The sequence below is a fragment of the Caretta caretta genome, chromosome 1 (assembly GCF_965140235.1).
Source record: "Caretta caretta isolate rCarCar2 chromosome 1, rCarCar1.hap1, whole genome shotgun sequence".
NCBI classification, from domain to species: domain Eukaryota; kingdom Metazoa; phylum Chordata; order Testudines; family Cheloniidae; genus Caretta; species Caretta caretta.
Genome location: NC_134206.1, coordinates 5,027,123 through 5,044,364, shown reverse-complemented (window position 1 = coordinate 5,044,364; position 17,242 = coordinate 5,027,123). Strand labels below are relative to the sequence as shown.

Here is a 17,242-nt window from a genome sequence, read left to right as displayed (position 1 = left end):
CATACAGACAGACACAGACCCTTTGTTTCTCTCCCTCCTCCCAGCTTTTGAAAGTATCTTGTCTCCTCATTGGTCATTTTGGTCAGGTGCCAGCGAGGTTACCTTTAGCTTCTTAACCCTTTACAGGTGAGAGGAGCTTTCCCCTGGCCAGGAGGGGTTTCAAAGGGGTTTACCCTTCCCTTTATATTTATGACACTTGCCTTCCTGAGTCTTTCACAACCTAGATTGGCTGATGTCTCATTTTTGCGTCTACACAATTATACAAAATCTGTTATGAAGAGCCTCCACCAATGAAAGAATGATTGCACTGGTTACTGCTGATATGTATGACCAGAAGCAGAAGCATCCTACTTCCAGTGAAGACATTGAGGAGGAAATGTTGCCTTTTAGGGACTAACAGTAAAAATATAATGCAACTCAGAATATGCACATTGGCTAGCATCATTGAATGTATTTAGAAATAAATAATATAATAATGTTATTGTTGTTTTTACGCAACATAAGTTTTGTGCTCCCTTGGGCAAGGCAATTTTTAACAACATAATTTGCTATTTTTTCTTTAAAACACCAGCCACCCATCAATCAGGATTCAATACAAATACTGGGGGTTTGATTTTCAATTTGATTGTCATCTCATAGATTTGTAGGTTATGTGGAAAAACTCCTTCTGGGGCTTTTAGCTTCTTTTCTTTTCTTTTCTAAATCAGATCTATGGGTGGTATCTAACAAAACATTTCATTTGTTACTTGATGTATAGACCATTGCATTTATTCTAAAAAACCCCTTTGTTTCAAGAAAGAGATTGCACTACGTTTAGGTTAGTTTTTAAGTTATTTGGGGCTATTAAAGCAGTAAAATGCGGCAAACCTGATGCAGTAGCTCAAGCTGAGCTGGAGGCAGAGCAGCAGCAGCCATAAAAAGAAAGGTCCAGAGAAGGATCCCTGAAGGCAGAACTGGGCTGAGGCCACAGATGCAGCACTCAGCCATGTTGTATCCTTGGGAGCAGCAGTTGAGGAAGAAATCACTTGAGACACAGAGAGCTGTGAGCCATGAAAGCAGCCATTTATTTTCCACACCCTGAACTAACCAAACCAGCCCAAACTGGCTGGGCTACCCCCTAATAATCTAACTCAGTTGCCATAGCAACAACAAGCTGTTATTACCATGACAACCAAATACACAACATATTCCTCCCCCCTTTATAAGAACATTTCCTAAATAAAACAAACACTAAACTAGAGAAGGAAGGTAGACTGCCTCCATTCCCAGCTAAACCCCAAGGATTATTTTGCCCCATAACCGTGGGTTCACCCTAGCTAAAGATCCAGACATTGGAGTGTTGTCCCCTTGCTGATTTCAAAGCTTGTTTCATTGTCTGCACAAATCTTTCAGCTAATCCATTGGTCGATGGATGATATGGTGCTGTAGTGATGTGGTGTATCCCATTTGCCTTCATAAACTTTTGAAACTCCTGAGAGATGAACTGTGGTCTGTTGTCACTCGCAAGTTGTCCTGGCAGAACAAAACGACTAAAGAGTCCCCATAGTTTTTGGATAGTACTCTCTGCAGTAGTGGACTGCATTCTGGAGACTTCTGGCCATTTAGAATGGGCATCTACCACCACTAAGGACATGCTTCCTTCAAGGGGGCCAGCATGAATACATTGACATGGGTTTTCAGGCCAGTCCCTGGGTGTAGGGGTACCCACTGGGGTGCATTCCTGACACCCTGACATGACATACAAGCTCTTGCTTTCTCTTAGAATCATAGAATATCAGGGTTGGAAGGGACCCCAGAAGGTCATCTAGTCCAACCCCCTGCTCGAAGCAGGACCAATTCCCAGTTAAATCATCCCAGCCAGGGCTTTGTCAAGCCTGACCTTAAAAACCTCTAAGGAAGGAGATTCTACCACCTCCCTAGGTAACGCATTCCAGGGTTTCACCACCCTCTTAGTGAAAAAGATTTCCTAATATCCAATCTAAACCTCCCCCACTGCAACTTGAGACCATTACTCCTCGTTCTGTCATCTGCTACCATTGAGAACAGTCTAGAGCCATCCTCTTTGGAACCCCCTTTCAGGTAGTTGAAAGCAGCTATCAAATCCCCCCTCATTCTTCTCTTCTGCAGGCTAAACAATCCCAGCTCCCTCAGCCTCTCCTCATAAGTCATGTGTTCCAGACCCCTAATCATTTTTGTTGCCCTTTGCTGGACTCTCTCCAATTTATCCACATCCTTCTTGTAGTGTGGGGCCCAAAACTGGACACAGTACTCCAGATGAGGCCTCACCAATGTCGCATAAAGGGGAACGATCACGTCCCTCGATCTGCTCGCTATGCCCCTACTTATACATCCCAACATGCCTTTGGCCTTCTTGGCAACAAGGGCACACTGCTGACTCATATCCAGCTTCTCGTCCACTGTCACCCCTAGGTCCTTTTCCGCAGAACTGCTGCCTAGCCATTCGGTGCTTCAATAGCACTGTCCAATCCAGGCCACCAGAAATAGCTTCGTGTAATTTCCTTCATGCGCACTATTCCACAGTGACCAGAATGTAGCTGTTCTAACATCTGTGATCTCAGTGGTGGTGGGATAATGACACGTCTCCCCCACAAAAAACAATCAGATTGGATCGATAACTCCGTCCTCCAGGACATGTAGGTAACAAGGTCCGATGAGACCGGAGAGGTTTCGTTGAGATTTTCCATGCATCACAAGGTCCATAACTTGGGACAATACTGGGTCAATGCGAATTGCCTTCTTTATCTGAGTAGCAGTGATGGGTGTATTCTCTACGTGTTCAAAGTAGAAGACTTCCTTTTGGGCAGTATCTTGATGTTTGACTGGCAAAGGTAACCTTGAGAGACCATCCACATTGCCGAGCAGAGTGGATTTCTGATATTTGATTTCATATGTGTGCGCTGAAAGTAACAATGGCCAATGTTGCATACAACTAGCAGCTAATGGGGGAATGCCTGGATAGGGTCCAAAAATTGACGTCAGAGGGCGATGGTCTGCAAGAAGAGTAAAGTTCCGCAAAAACAGGTCCTGATGAAACTTCTGAATTCCAAAAATGATTCCCAATGCCTTACGTTCAATTTGGGCATAGTTAGTTTCTCCTTTAAGCTTAAGGAGAAACTAACTATGTCTTAGTTAGTTTGTCCTTTAAGCCTCTGTAAGCTCTTCCGTATAGTTTCACTCTGCAAACCACACAGTAACCTGTCACGCAGGGCATCATTTAACATCTCCTTAAATTCACGGAGTTTTGCTCGCCTTTTTAAAGTTGCTACAAATTGTACAACTGTTTCCTCTTCTTTTTGGCCTCTTTTGTGGAACCTCTATCCTTCAGGAATTTCCAGTGGTTTGCAGGAAAAATGGGACCCCAGGATTTCTGCAATGTCACTGTAAGATTTGGTCTCAGGCTTAACAGGGTGTAGTAAGCTGCGTAGCAAGGAGTAGGTTTTAGCTCCCACAACACTTAAGAATATTGGCACCTTCTTCTCTGCTGTAATGTCATTTGCAAGAACAAAAAGATCAAAACGCTCAGTATACACATGCCACTGCACTACATTCTCCTCCAAAGGTTCCAGTGGCCCTTTAAGTGTAGCCATGGTTTTAGTTTCATGTTTCACAGTCAGTGCCAACAAGCCAGCACAGTCAGTGCAAACAAGCCAGTTCTTACCCCCTTCCAACAGCTGAAAGATTTTGGTAGGTTTTTTTTGTTTGTTTGTTTGCTTGCCTTGACTTCTACTTCCTTCTGTGGCTGGGGCAGCACAGGGATCCCATTCTCGTCGCCACTTTGTTGTATCCTTGGCGGCAGCACTTTAGGAAGGAATCACTTGAGACGCAGAGAGCAGTGAGCCATGAAAGCAGCCATTTATTTTCCACACACTGAACTAACCAAACCAGCCCAAACTGGCTGGGCTATCCCCTAATAAGCTAACTCAGTTGCCATAGCAACAACAAGGTGCTATTAGCATGACAACCAAACACACAACAAGCCAGAAGAGTTGAAGGCAGCAGTGCTGAAGCAGAGCTGGGGAGCTGCAGCTGGAGCAGACCAGAACCGGGAGCTGGATCCGCACAAACCTGCTGCACCAACAGGGAGCCACGGCTGAGCTAGAGTAGGGAGCTGCAGGGACAGAGCGAGGACAGTGGATGCCGGCAACTAGTAACAAGGTAGCCGATCACAATGAGCAGCTCAGGAGAGCAAGTTGGGGCCATGGACAGAGGGTCTAGCACAGGGAGATGTCACCAGACCGGAGGGCCTTGAAGACTGGACTCAGGAGAGAGGACGTCAATCTGATGTAGGGCCAATTGCTGGGGAGAAGGGTCCTGCCACCTAGAGCCTGAGGGTGTGTGGCCACTGCAAAAGCCAGTGTCCGACTTGGCAGTATCACCACAGCACAACTAGAGGCTGGCAGGGGGCCTGGGATGTGTGAGGAACACAAAGAGAACAGTTCTTAGGTTCCAGACATGGCTGTTTGTCAGGATGGGGTTCCTTGTTTCCTTGAACTTTCCTATGTGTCCTTAATTTTCTTTCCGGTTTCAGAGTAGCAGCCCTGTTAGTCTGTACTCGCAAAAAGAAGAGGAGGATTTGTGGCACCTTAGAGACTAACCAATTTATTTGAGCATAAGCTTTCGTGAGCTACAGCTCACTTCATCGGATGCATTTAGTGGAAAATACAGTGAGGAAATTTATACACACACAGAACATGAAGGAAAAAAAAAAACCAAACCTGTAAGGAGAGTGATCACTTAAGATGAGCTATTACCAGCAGGACAGCAGGGCGGAGGGGGAGGGGGATTTGTGTCCATTTATTCTTTTACGTAGAGACTGTGCAGGCATATCACATTGGTAGATGTGTAGATGTCCACACTATCAGAGGCTCGTTCACCTGCACATCCACCAATGTGATCTATGCCATCATGTGCCAGCAATGCCCCTCTGCCATGTACATTGGCCAAACTGGACAGTCTCTAAAAGAATAAATGGACACAAATCAGATGTCAAGAATTATAACAATCATAAACCAATCAGAGAACACTTCAATCTCTCTGTCATGCGATTACAGACATGAAAGTTGCTATATTACAACAACAACAAAAAAACCCTTCAAAAACAGACTCCAACGAGAGACTGCTGAATTGGAATTAATTTGCAAACTGGATACAATTAACTTAGGCTTGAATAGAGACTCGGAATGGATGGGTCATTACACAAAGTAAAACTATTTCCCCATGTTTATTTCCCCCACCCCCGCCCACTGTTCCTCAGATGTCCTTGTTAACTGCTGGAAAGTTTTCACCCCCCTCCCCCCCAACCCCCACCCTTCTCTCCTGCTGGTAATAGCTCATCTTAAATGATCACTCTGCTTACAGGTTTTTTTTTTCCTTCATGTTCTGTGTGTATATAAATTTCCTCACTGTATTTTCCACTAAATGCATCCGATGAAGTGAGCTGTAGCTCACAAAAGCTTATGCTCAAATAAACTGCTTAGTCTCTAAGGTGCCACAAGTACTCCTCTCCAATTTTCTTTCAGTCGCTGTTTAACACATTCTAGTTGGTTTGAAGTTAATGCAGTGATCAGTGGGTCAAAGAAGTGTCCGGTGTGAAGAGAGTACCCCAGAGTGGGGACACCCTAGCCCCTGTCCTAAGTGACCACGATGAGACTGGGGGTTCAGCCTTCCAGGAATCTTTGGCTCAGCCATATCGCCATTACGAGGACTCTTCCAAACAGGAGAGTGGAAGGGGAGTCCTTGAGGTCAGGCAGGCCTCTGGGAAAAGGGAGTGGGAGTAGGGACTTGGACTCTTTCACTACCAGTTCCCTTGGGGTGACGCAAAAGCCAGGAAAGATCCCAACAATAGTTCCCCACTTACATTAGGGAACTGTTAGAAAATGATAGGTTGGATTTATAGTGACGTATAAACAGATGTCAGGTTTCAGAGGAACAGCTGTGTTAGTCTGTATTCGCAAAAAGAAAAAGAGTACTTGTGGCACCTTAGAGACTAACCAATTTATTTGAGCATGAGCTTTCGTGAGCTACAGCTCACTTCATCGGATGCATACCGTGGAAACTGCAGCAGACTTTATATATACACAGAGAATATGAAACAATACCTCCTCCCACCCCACTGTCCTGCTGGTAATAGCTTATCTAAAGTGATCAACAGGTGGGCCATTTCCAGCACAAATCCAGGTTTTCTCACCCTCCACCCCCCCACACAAATTCACTCTCCTGCTGGTGCTAGCCCATCCAAAGTGACAACTCTTTACATAATCAAGTCGGGCTATTTCCTGCATAAATCCAGGTTTTCTCAAATCCCCCCCCACCCCCATACACACACAAACTCACGTTCCTGCTGGTAATAGCTCATCTAAACTGACCACTCTCCAAGTTTAAATCCAAGTTAAACCAGAACATCGGGGGGGGGGGTAGGAAAAAACAAGAGGAAACAGGCTACCTTGCATAATGACTTAGCCACTCCCAGTCTCTATTTAAGCCTAAATTAATAGTATCCAATTTGCAAATGAATTCCAATTCAGCAGTTTCTCGCTGGAGTCTGGATTTGAAGTTTTTTTGTTTTAAGATAGCGACCTTCATGTCTGTGATTGCGTGACCAGAGAGATTGAAGTGTTCTCCGACTGGTTTATGAATGTTATAATTCTTGACATCTGATTTGTGTCCATTTATTCTTTTACGTAGAGACTGTCCAGTTTGACCAATGTACATGGCAGAGGGGCATTGCTGGCACATGATGGCATATATCACATTGGTGGATGTGCAGGTGAACGAGCCTCTGATAGTGTGGCTGATGTTATTAGGCCCTGTGATGGTGTCCCCTGAATAGATATGTGGGCACAATTGGCAACGGGCTTTGTTGCAAGGATAAGTTCCTGGGTTAGTAGTTCTGTTGTGTGGTATGTGGTTGTTGGTGAGTATTTGCTTCAGGTTGCGGGGCTGTCTGTAGGCAAGGACTGGCCTGTCTCCCAAGACTTGTGAGAGTGTTGGGTCATCCTTTAGGATAGGTTGTAGATCCATCCTTAATAATGCGTTGGAGGGGTTTTAGTTGGGGGCTGAAGGTGACGGCTAGTGGCGTTCTGTTATTTTCTTTGTTAGGCCTGTCCTGTAGTAGGTAACTTCTGGGAACTCTTCTGGCTCTATCAATCTGTTTCTTTACTTCTGCAGGTGAGTTTGTGTGTGTATGGGGGTGGGGGGGATGCGAGAAAACCCGGATCCATGCAGGAAACAGCCCGACCCGACCATGCAAAGAGCCGCCACCCCGGATGGGCCAGCACCAGCAGGAGAGCGAACCCGCGTGGGGGGGTGGAGGGCGAGAAAACCCGGACCCGCGCTGGAAACGGCCCACCCGCCGATCACCCCAGACAAGCCACCACCAGCAGGACAGTGGGGTGGGAGGAGGCACCGCCCCACACTCTCTGTGTATACACAAAGTCCGCCGCAGCCTCCACGGCACGCATCCGATGAAGTGAGCTGCAGCCCACGAAAGCCCACGCTCAAACAAACTGGCCAGTCTCTAAGGTGCCACAAGCACTCCCCTTCTTTTTATGTATGTATAGCTGCGCAGGCCAAACTTTTTGGCCCGAGGGCCACATTGGGGTTGCAAAACTGTACGGAGGGCCAGGTAGGGAAGGCTGTGCCTCCCCAAACAGCCTGGCTCCCACCCCCTATCCGCACCCTCCCACTTCCTGCCCCCTGACTGCCCCCCTCAGAACCCCTGACCTATTCAACCCTCCTGCTCCTTGTCCCCTAACCGCCCCCTCCCGGGACCCCCCGCCCTTAACCACCCCCGGGACCCCACCCCCATCCAACCCCTCTGCTTCCAGTCCCCCGCCCCTATCCACACCCCTGCATCCTGAGAGGCCCCCCCGGGACCCCACGCCTATCCAACCCCCCCGTACCACGTCCCCTGACTGACCCCCACGCAGAATCACCGCTGCATCCAACTGTTCGCTGTCCCCTGACTGCCCCCGAGACCAGTTGTCACTTTGGATGGGCTAGCACCAGCAGGAGAGTGAATTTGTGTGGGGGGGTGGAGGGTAGAGAAAACCTGGATTTGTGCTGGAAATGGCCCACCTGTTGATCACTTTAGATAAGCTATTACCAGCAGGACAGTGGGGTGGGAGGAGGTATTGTTTCATATTCTCTGTGTATATATAAAGTCTGCTGCAGTTTCCACGGTATGCATCCGATGAAGTGAGCTGTAGCTCACGAAAGCTCATGCTCAAATAAATTGGTTAGTCTCTAAGGTGCCACAAGTACTCCTTTTCTTTTTAAAAACAGATGTGTAATTGGTGAAATCTTTCAAGAATTGATAAAAGCCAAAATGTCTAACTTTGGGGAGAACATAAGAACATAAGAATGGCTGTACTGGGTCAGACCAAAGGTCCATCCAGCCCAGTATCCTGTCTACTGACAGTTGCCAATGCCAGGTGCAACGGAGTGTGTGAACCTAACAGGTAATGATCAAATGATCTCTGTTCTGCCATCCATCTCCAGTCTGACAAACAAAGACTAGGGACACCATTCCTTACCCATCCTGGCTAATAGCCATGAATGGACTTAACCTCCATGAATTTATCCAGTTCTCTTTTAAACCCTGTTATAGTCCTAGCCTTCACAACCTCCTCCGACAAGGAGTTCCACAGGTTGACTGTGTGCTGAGTGAAGAAGAACTTCCTTTTCTTGGTTTTAAACCTGTTGCCCATTAATTTCATTTGGTGGACCCTAGTTTTTATATTATGGGAACAAGTAAATAACTTTTCCTTATTCATTGTCTCCACACCACTCATGATTTTATATACCTCTATCATATCCCCCCTTAGTCTCATAGATTCATAGATATTAAGGTCAGAAGGGACCATTATTATCGTCTAGTTTGAGCTCCTCCACAATGCAGGCCACAGAATCTCACCCACCCACTCCTGCAATAGACCTCTCATCTATGTCTGAGCTATTGAAGTCCTCAAATCATGGATTAAAGACTTCAAGTGCAGAGAATCCTCCAGCAAGTGACCCGTGCCCCATGCTACAGAGGAAGGCGAAAAACCCCCAGGGCCTCTTCCAATCTGCCCTGGAGGAAAATTCCTTCCCGACCCCCAATATGGTGATCAGCTGAACCCAGAGCATGTGGGCAAGATTCACCAACCAGATACCCAGGAAAGAATTCTCTGTAGTAACTCAGATCCCACCCCATCTAACATCCCATCACAGGCCATTGGGCCTATTTACCAAAGATCAATTAATTGCCAAAATCATGTTATTGCAACATACCATCTCCTCCATAAACTTATCGAGCTTAATCTTGAAGCCAGGTAGGTCTTTTGCCCCCACTGCTTCCCTTGGAAGGCTATTCCAGAACTTCACTTCTTTGATGGTTAGAAACCTTCGTCCAATTTCAAGTCTAAACTTCTCCTCTTTTCCAACCTGAAAAGTCCTAGCCTCTTTAATCTCTTCTCATATGGGAGCTGTTCCAAACCCCTAATCATTTTAGTTACCCTTCTCTGAACCTTTTCTAATGCCAGTATATCCTTTCTGAGTTGAGGAGACCACATCTGTATGCAGTATTGAAGATGTGGGCACACCATGGATTTATATAAGGCAATAAAATATTCTCCGTCTTATTCTTTCTCCCTTTTTTAATGATTCCTAACATCCTGTTAGCTGATGTTATGAAGATGGCTCAGTTTTGGGAATCTCTCTAACGTCCTCAGCCATGAAGACTGAAGGAAAGAATTCATTTATTTTCTCCATAATGACTTTATCATCTTTAAATGCTCCTTTTGTATCTCAATTGTCATGGGGTCCCACTGGTTGTTTAAGAGGCTTCCTGCTTCTGATGTACTTAAAAACATTTTGTTCTTAACTTTTAAGTTTTTGGCTAGCTGTTCTTCAACTCCTTTTTGGCTTTTCTTATTACATTTTTACACTTAATTTGGCAGTGTTTATGGTCCTTTCTATATACCTCACTAGGATTTGACTTCCACTTTTTAAAAGATGCCTTTTCATATTTCACTGTTTGTTTTACATGGTTCTTAAGCTCTTGTTTAGTTCTTTTACTGTGTTTTTTCATTAGGGGTAATTTAATTGTGGAAGTCTTGTTTACTCCTTCACATTACACAAGAACCAGGGATGACTGAAGGAAATTAATAGGCTGCAGGCTAAGATATTCAGGGATTCAACCCCATGATCTGGGAATCCCTGGCATCTGATTGCCTATGCTTGGACTGGAGAACAGGAGATGGATCCCTCAAGAACAGCCTGTTCTGTTCTTTCAGTGTGAAGATTGGTATTGGTCACCGTCAGAAGACAAGATACTGGACTAGATGGACCATTGGTCTGACCAGCATGGCTGTTTTTATGTTCTTATCTTAGTCTTCTTTTTCTTCTCTGGGTGGTGCTCCTTGTAGTCGATGCGGCCCACATGCCTCACTACATCAAAGAGTCCCTGCCAATGAACCAATCATCTGAAGAGCAAGCTTGGTTGTAACCATAACACACAATCACCCAGTCGGAACACTCACAGCTAGACCCCTTTATTATCGGCCTTCTCTTGTACCTGCTGTGCATTTAGCAAAATTCTTCGAGCAAACACTCACAAAGTCTCGAGGCAATTTCTTAATTGAAGAATTTATTGGTCTATGTTCATTACCTGAGGACTTCCAAGACAGCAGTTCAAAGGGCGAAAACTTGAAGCCTTGAGGCACCTCCCTGATTGGTTAAAGGAGGTTGGGGAGGAGTTGATCGTAATGTTCGGAATCTGAGGCTACAGAATTCAATAATGTCTCCAGAACAGTTCCTTGAAATCACTCTACCAACCCATCAGTTTGGAGATGGTAGATCAACATTCTTAATGTCTTTACCCTCAGTAGTCCTTGATCTCTAAGGATTTATTGGGGTATTACCACCCAGAAAAGGACTTTCATAAGGTAATTCACTCATTTTGCTCATACTCAGGGTGATGGGATTCTGCCTAGGGGGAAATAAACCTCTCCGGATGCCTTTGTCATCGAACCATGACTGTGGTCTTTCTTTCTGAATAACATCAAGGACAGCTGAATTAGTAGGTTGCCTTACCTGCCAACACTGATAATTTTGGAGCTCCAAGGAGAGAAGCACTGAACAGTGTTACAGAGGCAACAACATTCCAGGTCTTAACAATTCCGGATGACACTCTGAGTCCAGGGATGAACAATTCTACTGTCTGGGGCAAGTCAGTGATTGTTTTGCCTCCTGCACAAAGTATTGTCACTGTCTCAGTCACTAGGGTTCCACCACTTCTCCATTCACCACCGAGAGTTGTTCATAGACATGGCTAAGGATAAGATTAAGTCATAGAAGTCACAGATTCTGTGACTTTCGGAGACCTCTGTGACATTTACCACTTCAGCCCTGGGGCAGCGGGTGGAGGCTCCTGAGCTCTCAGTGGCCATGTGTGGCCAAGGAACCAGCAGCTTTCAGCCACCTCTGGCGGTGGGGGTATGTGGCACTCCAAGTAGCTCTTGGCCGTGCGGGGACCCAGATCTCTGAGCTGCCACTGGCAGTGGGAGCCGTGGAGCTCTCTCACATGGGCTGCAGCAGGGGCTCTGGACCTCTGAGGTGCTGGGGCTGCAGTGGGGGCCACAGAGCTGCTATCTGCAGTGGCAGTAGGTGCTGGACCGTCACCCGTCCTGAAGTGTGGCTCAGGCTCTCATACTCCTGATCAGGCTTTAATCTTTCCCATTTCAGTCTCCCCCCAGCCCCAGACCCTCATGACCTGTTGGTGACTTTTATTAAAAGTATCTGTGACAAAAAACCTTAGTCATGACTATTCAACTGGTCTGCCCCTCTTCCTGAAAAAAATTGTGTTGTGGGCCAGGATATCCCTCCCCGGGTGAACGCATTCTGGATGCTGTCGAGGGTTGTGATGAATGCAGGCCCATGGACCGATTCAGGCAGTCCGATTCAAAACATAGAGAATCCCTCTAGGCAAAACCTTAAGTTACAAAAAGATACAAAAAACAGGAATACACATGTCCTCCAGGACAGTGAATTTCCAAGCCAAAACAAAGAAATCCAAAAGCATTTTCTAGCTAGATTTCTTACTAACTGTACAGGAGTTGAAGGGCTTGCATCCTTGATCTGTTCCCAGCAACGGTATTACACAGACAGACAAAGGCTTTTCCCTCTCCAGATTTGAAAGTACCTTGTCCCTCATTGGTCATTTTGGGTCAGGTGCCAGCGAGGTTACCTTAGCTTCTTAACCCTTTTCTGGTGAAAGGATTTTCCTTCTGCTAGGAGTACAACTCGTAAGAACTGCACAGTCAAGGAAGGCTGACTTTTTTTACAGATTGTTTGTGAGCATACTCTTCCTCCATGCCAGGGGTAACTGGGGAACCATGGCGCTCACAGAACTTCTGGTCTTCCTCCCAAACTGCATCCCACTTAGTGCTGGTTCACATACTCTCTGACAATTTGACAGTTCCCTGATGGACACTGCAGGCCTGCGGAGATATCGTCTCTTGTGTCTGCAGAACTTTGCGTGAACTTTGTGTCTGCAGAACTTCTGCAGGTGTATTTGACTACTTTGTCACGAAGCTCTTTCATTTTGACCCCATAAATGATAGGGTTGAGCATGGGAGGGATGAGGAGATAGAGGTCAGCTAAGATGATATGAACATAGGGTGCAATGCCTTGACCAAAGTGGTGTGTAAGAATGGAGAAGAAGGTAGGGGTATAATATGTCAGCATCACACAGATGTGGGCTGTGCAAGTGTTAAGGGCTTTCTGGTGGGCTTTATGAGAGGAGATTCTGAGGACGGCCCTGATGATCAGACCATACGACATGGCAATGAGCGTCAGGTCAAACCCATTGATTACAAACATTAGCACAAAACCATATATCCTGTTGACTCTGATGTCCCCACACACCATCTTCACCATAGCTATGTGCTCGCATTGTGTGTGGGGGATAATGCGGTTGGCACAGAATGTCTGCTGACTCAGGAGCAGGGGCAGGGGCAGAATGAAGAGAACAGCTCTTATCAAACCTGCAAGCCCTAGCTTAGCTATTTGTGCATTGCTGAGGATGGTGGCATATCTCAGAGGGTTACATATGGCAACGTAGCGATCGAAGGCCATTGTCACGAGGGTGGATGAGTGCATCACAGAAATCGTGTGGAGGAAGAACATCTGGGTGAGGCAGCCAGCCACAGTAATGCCTTTCAAATTGAACCAAAATATGCCCAGTGCCTTTGGCACAACAAAGGTAGGTGTGGCAATGTCTGTAAGTGCCAGCATGCAGAGCAGGAGGTACATCGGCTTCTGCAGAGTCTGTTCCTTACCTACAACAGACAGAAGCGTGACATTTCCCAACAGGCTGATAATGTAGAATGTAAAGAAAGGGATGGAAATCCAGATGTGGGCAGCCTCCAGGCCAGGGATGCCCGTTAGGATGAAAGTTGAAGTGTCAGAGTGGGTGAAGTTGAAAGGTGCCATGAAGCAGTTGATGCATCGATATGACTCAGAAATGCTCAAGGTGCCTGTAAAGGGAGAAAAGCACAGCAAGGGGGTTCTTATTTGTAAAAAATAATATGGTAAATATGTTATAGTTATGAACATTCTCGGAGTCTTCTTGAGTGAGGAGTGAAGAACTACCGGCGATGTCACTCCCTACTTTCCATAGATCTAGAATACGGAGGGAACCGTTTGTTTCAAAACTTGGTTTCCAGACTCGTTTGTGGGAAGATTACAGACTCCCCAAAATGGAGTCCAGAGTTATGTGGCCTGGTCACATGGCCTTTTAGAGTCATAGCATCCACTACGTATAGTCTGTCTGAAGCATTCTCAGGGAGGCTCACCAGGTGGGAGATAAGTTTCTCTGAAGGCCTATTGTTTCCCCCAAAGTCTCATTGCCCTGAATAGGCCCTTCCCAACCATCTATCTAGACTGACATCAAGTTCCCTAGTGGGCGTTACTCACTTGTAACTACAGATTTCAGAGGAACAGCCGTGTTAGTCTGTATTCGCAAAAAGAAAAGGAGTACTTCTGGCACCTTAGAGACTAACCAATTTATTTGAGCATGAGCTTTCGTGAGCCACAGCTCACTTCATCAGATGTGTTGTGATGTGAAGTGAGCTGTGGCTCACGAAAGCTCATGCTCAAATAAATTGGTTAGTCTCTAAGGTGCCACAAGTACTCCTTTTCTACTTGTAACTACATTTGAAATACAGGGAAGTCATCAAAATTCAGAACTTTTGACCAAAATCATCAATACATACAAATAGGATAACCATATTCAGAAAGTCATAACTTTTCCAATAACATCTTACATGACCCATCTTGCATAAACTGTTTCATAATTATGCTATAATCATATCATCATATCACAATGAACAATATGGGGTACATTGTTACAAAAATATCAAATGTTATTTCTACCAATGAAATGCCTGAAGTTACAGAACAACAACAAATGGAAACAAAACTGAGTAAAACTTGTGACACCCAGATTGTAGTTCTGTGGCTTGCCATGGGAAAGAGACTCTGAAACTCGCCAAACACACTCTGTACCATGAAAGGTCCCAAAGTTGGCCTTGGACCAACAATCACAAAGAAAAAAATAATTTCAACAGCACTGCTCACCTGTCCACCTACATGCTGCTTTGCAACCCTGTGATGTTCCCCTCTGGTGTTATCTGGACTGGTGATCTGGTTGGTCACCCCAGTCCTTAGCTTTGGTAGCCAGCCTTACCCTGCTCAGCTGTGAGAACCCCACTCCTGGGCTGTTCACGCTCAGTCTTGGACATGTAAACTGCTCTTTGGATTATGCAACCGAATGACACTAGCCAATATCTCCTTTCCCAGACACAACCTTACTCTTGCAGTGTGCAGGTGTGCCCGCAGGGCACTCCAAGCTTATGTGAGTTTGTCAGTTTAAGAAAGAAATGGAAATGCCCCAGGCTTGTTATCCCAAGGGGAGTCTCTTACACGCTTCAAACCAAACACACTGCTTCAGGTAGAATAAACAACAAATGTATTAAGTACAAAGATAGAATTTAAGTGATATTCAGTGATAGGCAAAAAGTCAGAGTGGTTACCAAAAGAAAAGGAAATGTAAGCACACTGTCTAAACTCTCAATCCTATTAGACTGGGCAACATCTAGATTAAGGATTTTTCTCACCCCACTGAATATTGCAGTCCTTAATATACAAGTTTCCTGTGTAAACCTGGGCCAATCTCCCCTGTTGGAGTCTTGTCTTCTCAGTGGGGGCAGGAGAAGGGCCCAGTATGTGTCCGCTCTGTCTGTTTTATAGCCTCAATCCATGTGCTTGGGGGGCACAAGTCCAGGCATGTCTGGGGGGCATTGCTGAGTCTCTCCAAGCAAGGTTGAGCAATTCCCTCTGTGGGGCTTCGTGCACGTGAGTCATTGCATTGGAGCTCCCTTGCTGGACAAGGGCTCTTGATGGGTTGTTTGACACCCTGCCCGGGGATTGGTCACTTTCCTTGCTGTTGCCTCTGGAGAGCTAATATCTGATTTATTCCCCAATTTACAACATGTTTTAGTGACCACCATACAACACCATAATCATAACTCCATATTCATTAATGATACACATGTATGGATAGAGGCATGATTTCAACAGATCATAACCTTTCCCTGATACCTTACAAGGCATGTTTTCTATGTAAAATCATGTTTATATGAAAATGAGGACTATGGCGGTTACAGTATGCTCCCCGGTGATAGAGAATGTCTCACCTCCCCCCTTAGTTTGCTACAAGAGGGTTAGCCACCGACTAGCTCAAAGGCAGGGTGTGTTATCGCTCTCTTGGCACCCAGCCTTCAAGGCCATGAGGCGGTGTCATAAATATAAAGTGAAGGGGAAAACTCCTCTCACCTGTAAAGGGTTAAGAAGCTAAAGGTAACCTCGCTGGCACCTGACCAAAATGACCAATGAGGAGACAAGATACTTTCAAAAGCTGGGAGGAGGGAGAGGAACAAAGGGTCTCAGTCTGTCTATATGCTGTCTTTGCCAGGGATAGACCAGGAATGGAGTCTTAGAACTTTTAGTAAGTAATCTAGCGAGGTACGTGTTAGATTATGTTTTCTTTAAATGGCTGAGAAAAGAATTGTGCTGAATAGAATAACTATTCCTGTCTGTGTATCTTTTTTGTAACTTAAGGTTTTGCCTAGAGGGGTTCTCTATGTTTTGAATCTAATTACCCTGTAAGGTATCTCCCATCCTGATTTTACAGAGGTGATTTCTTTACTTCTATTTACTTCTATTTTTATTAAAAGTCTTCTTGTAATAAAACTGAATATTTTTTCATTGTTCTCAGATCCAAGGGTTTGGGTCTGTGGTCACCTATACAAATTGGTGAGGCTTTTTAACCAACATTTCCCAGGAAAGGGGGGGTGCAAGTGTTGGGAGGATTGCTCATTGTTCTTAAGATCCAAGGGTCTGGGTCTGTAGTCACCTAGGCAAATTGGTGAGGCTTTTTACCAAACCTTGTCCAGGAAGTGGGGTGCAAGGTTTTGGGAAGTATTTTGGGGGGAAAGACATTTCCAAACAGCTCTTCTCCAGTAACCAGTATTTGTTTGGTTGTGGTAGCAGCCAATCCAAGGACAAAGGGTGGAATATTTTGTACCTTGGGGAAGTTTTGACCTAAGCTGGTAAAGATAAGCTTAGGAGGTTTTTCATGCAGGTCCCCACATCTGTACCCTAGCGTTCAGAGTGGGGAAGGAACCTTGACAGGTGGTGTGCCTCAGTTTCCCCATTCAGACACTGCAAACCAGGTTTCTATGCTATGATCAGATTTAAATCTGTTTGCAGCTATTAACTGTGAACTAGACTTACCATAAGGTTTAACATCAGTCATCAAATTCTTATCCCAAAACTTTACATTCATACCTTTTTTTTAATCACAGATGGGTTTTTACATGTATTTTTATGCTACCACGCCGTTTGTTCAGATACTGCAGTGTGAGGTTGGTTTGTTCCTTACCCATGGTGTCCTTTGACTCTCTCCCATGTAATCAGTCAATGGCTTGTCTTTCCCTCCAGTGTTCCCGTCTGTGTGGGCTATTAATTTAATTGTGTCTCTGGAATTTTGGTGCCTCAGGGTCTGCGAAGATAGTTTTTCAGGGGGATCCTGCACATTGGCTGGCTCTTTGCCACCTTTCCCTAGAGGATGGTGATCTGAGCTCCCTGGGCTGGCTGTGTTTACCCTTTGATCAGA

General features: G+C 45.5%; 1 protein-coding gene across 1 annotated transcript; it reads right to left on the bottom strand.

The window, feature by feature from the left end:
* Window positions 1-12,444: 12,444 nt before the first annotated feature.
* Window positions 12,445-13,536, bottom strand: LOC142071532 (olfactory receptor 52P1-like). The gene has a single exon (XM_075126569.1). The coding sequence runs from the start codon at window positions 13,495-13,497 to the stop codon at window positions 12,445-12,447; it is 1,053 nt and encodes a 350-aa protein (XP_074982670.1). The 5' UTR covers window positions 13,498-13,536.
* Between the last annotated feature and the right edge of the window lie 3,706 nt (window positions 13,537-17,242).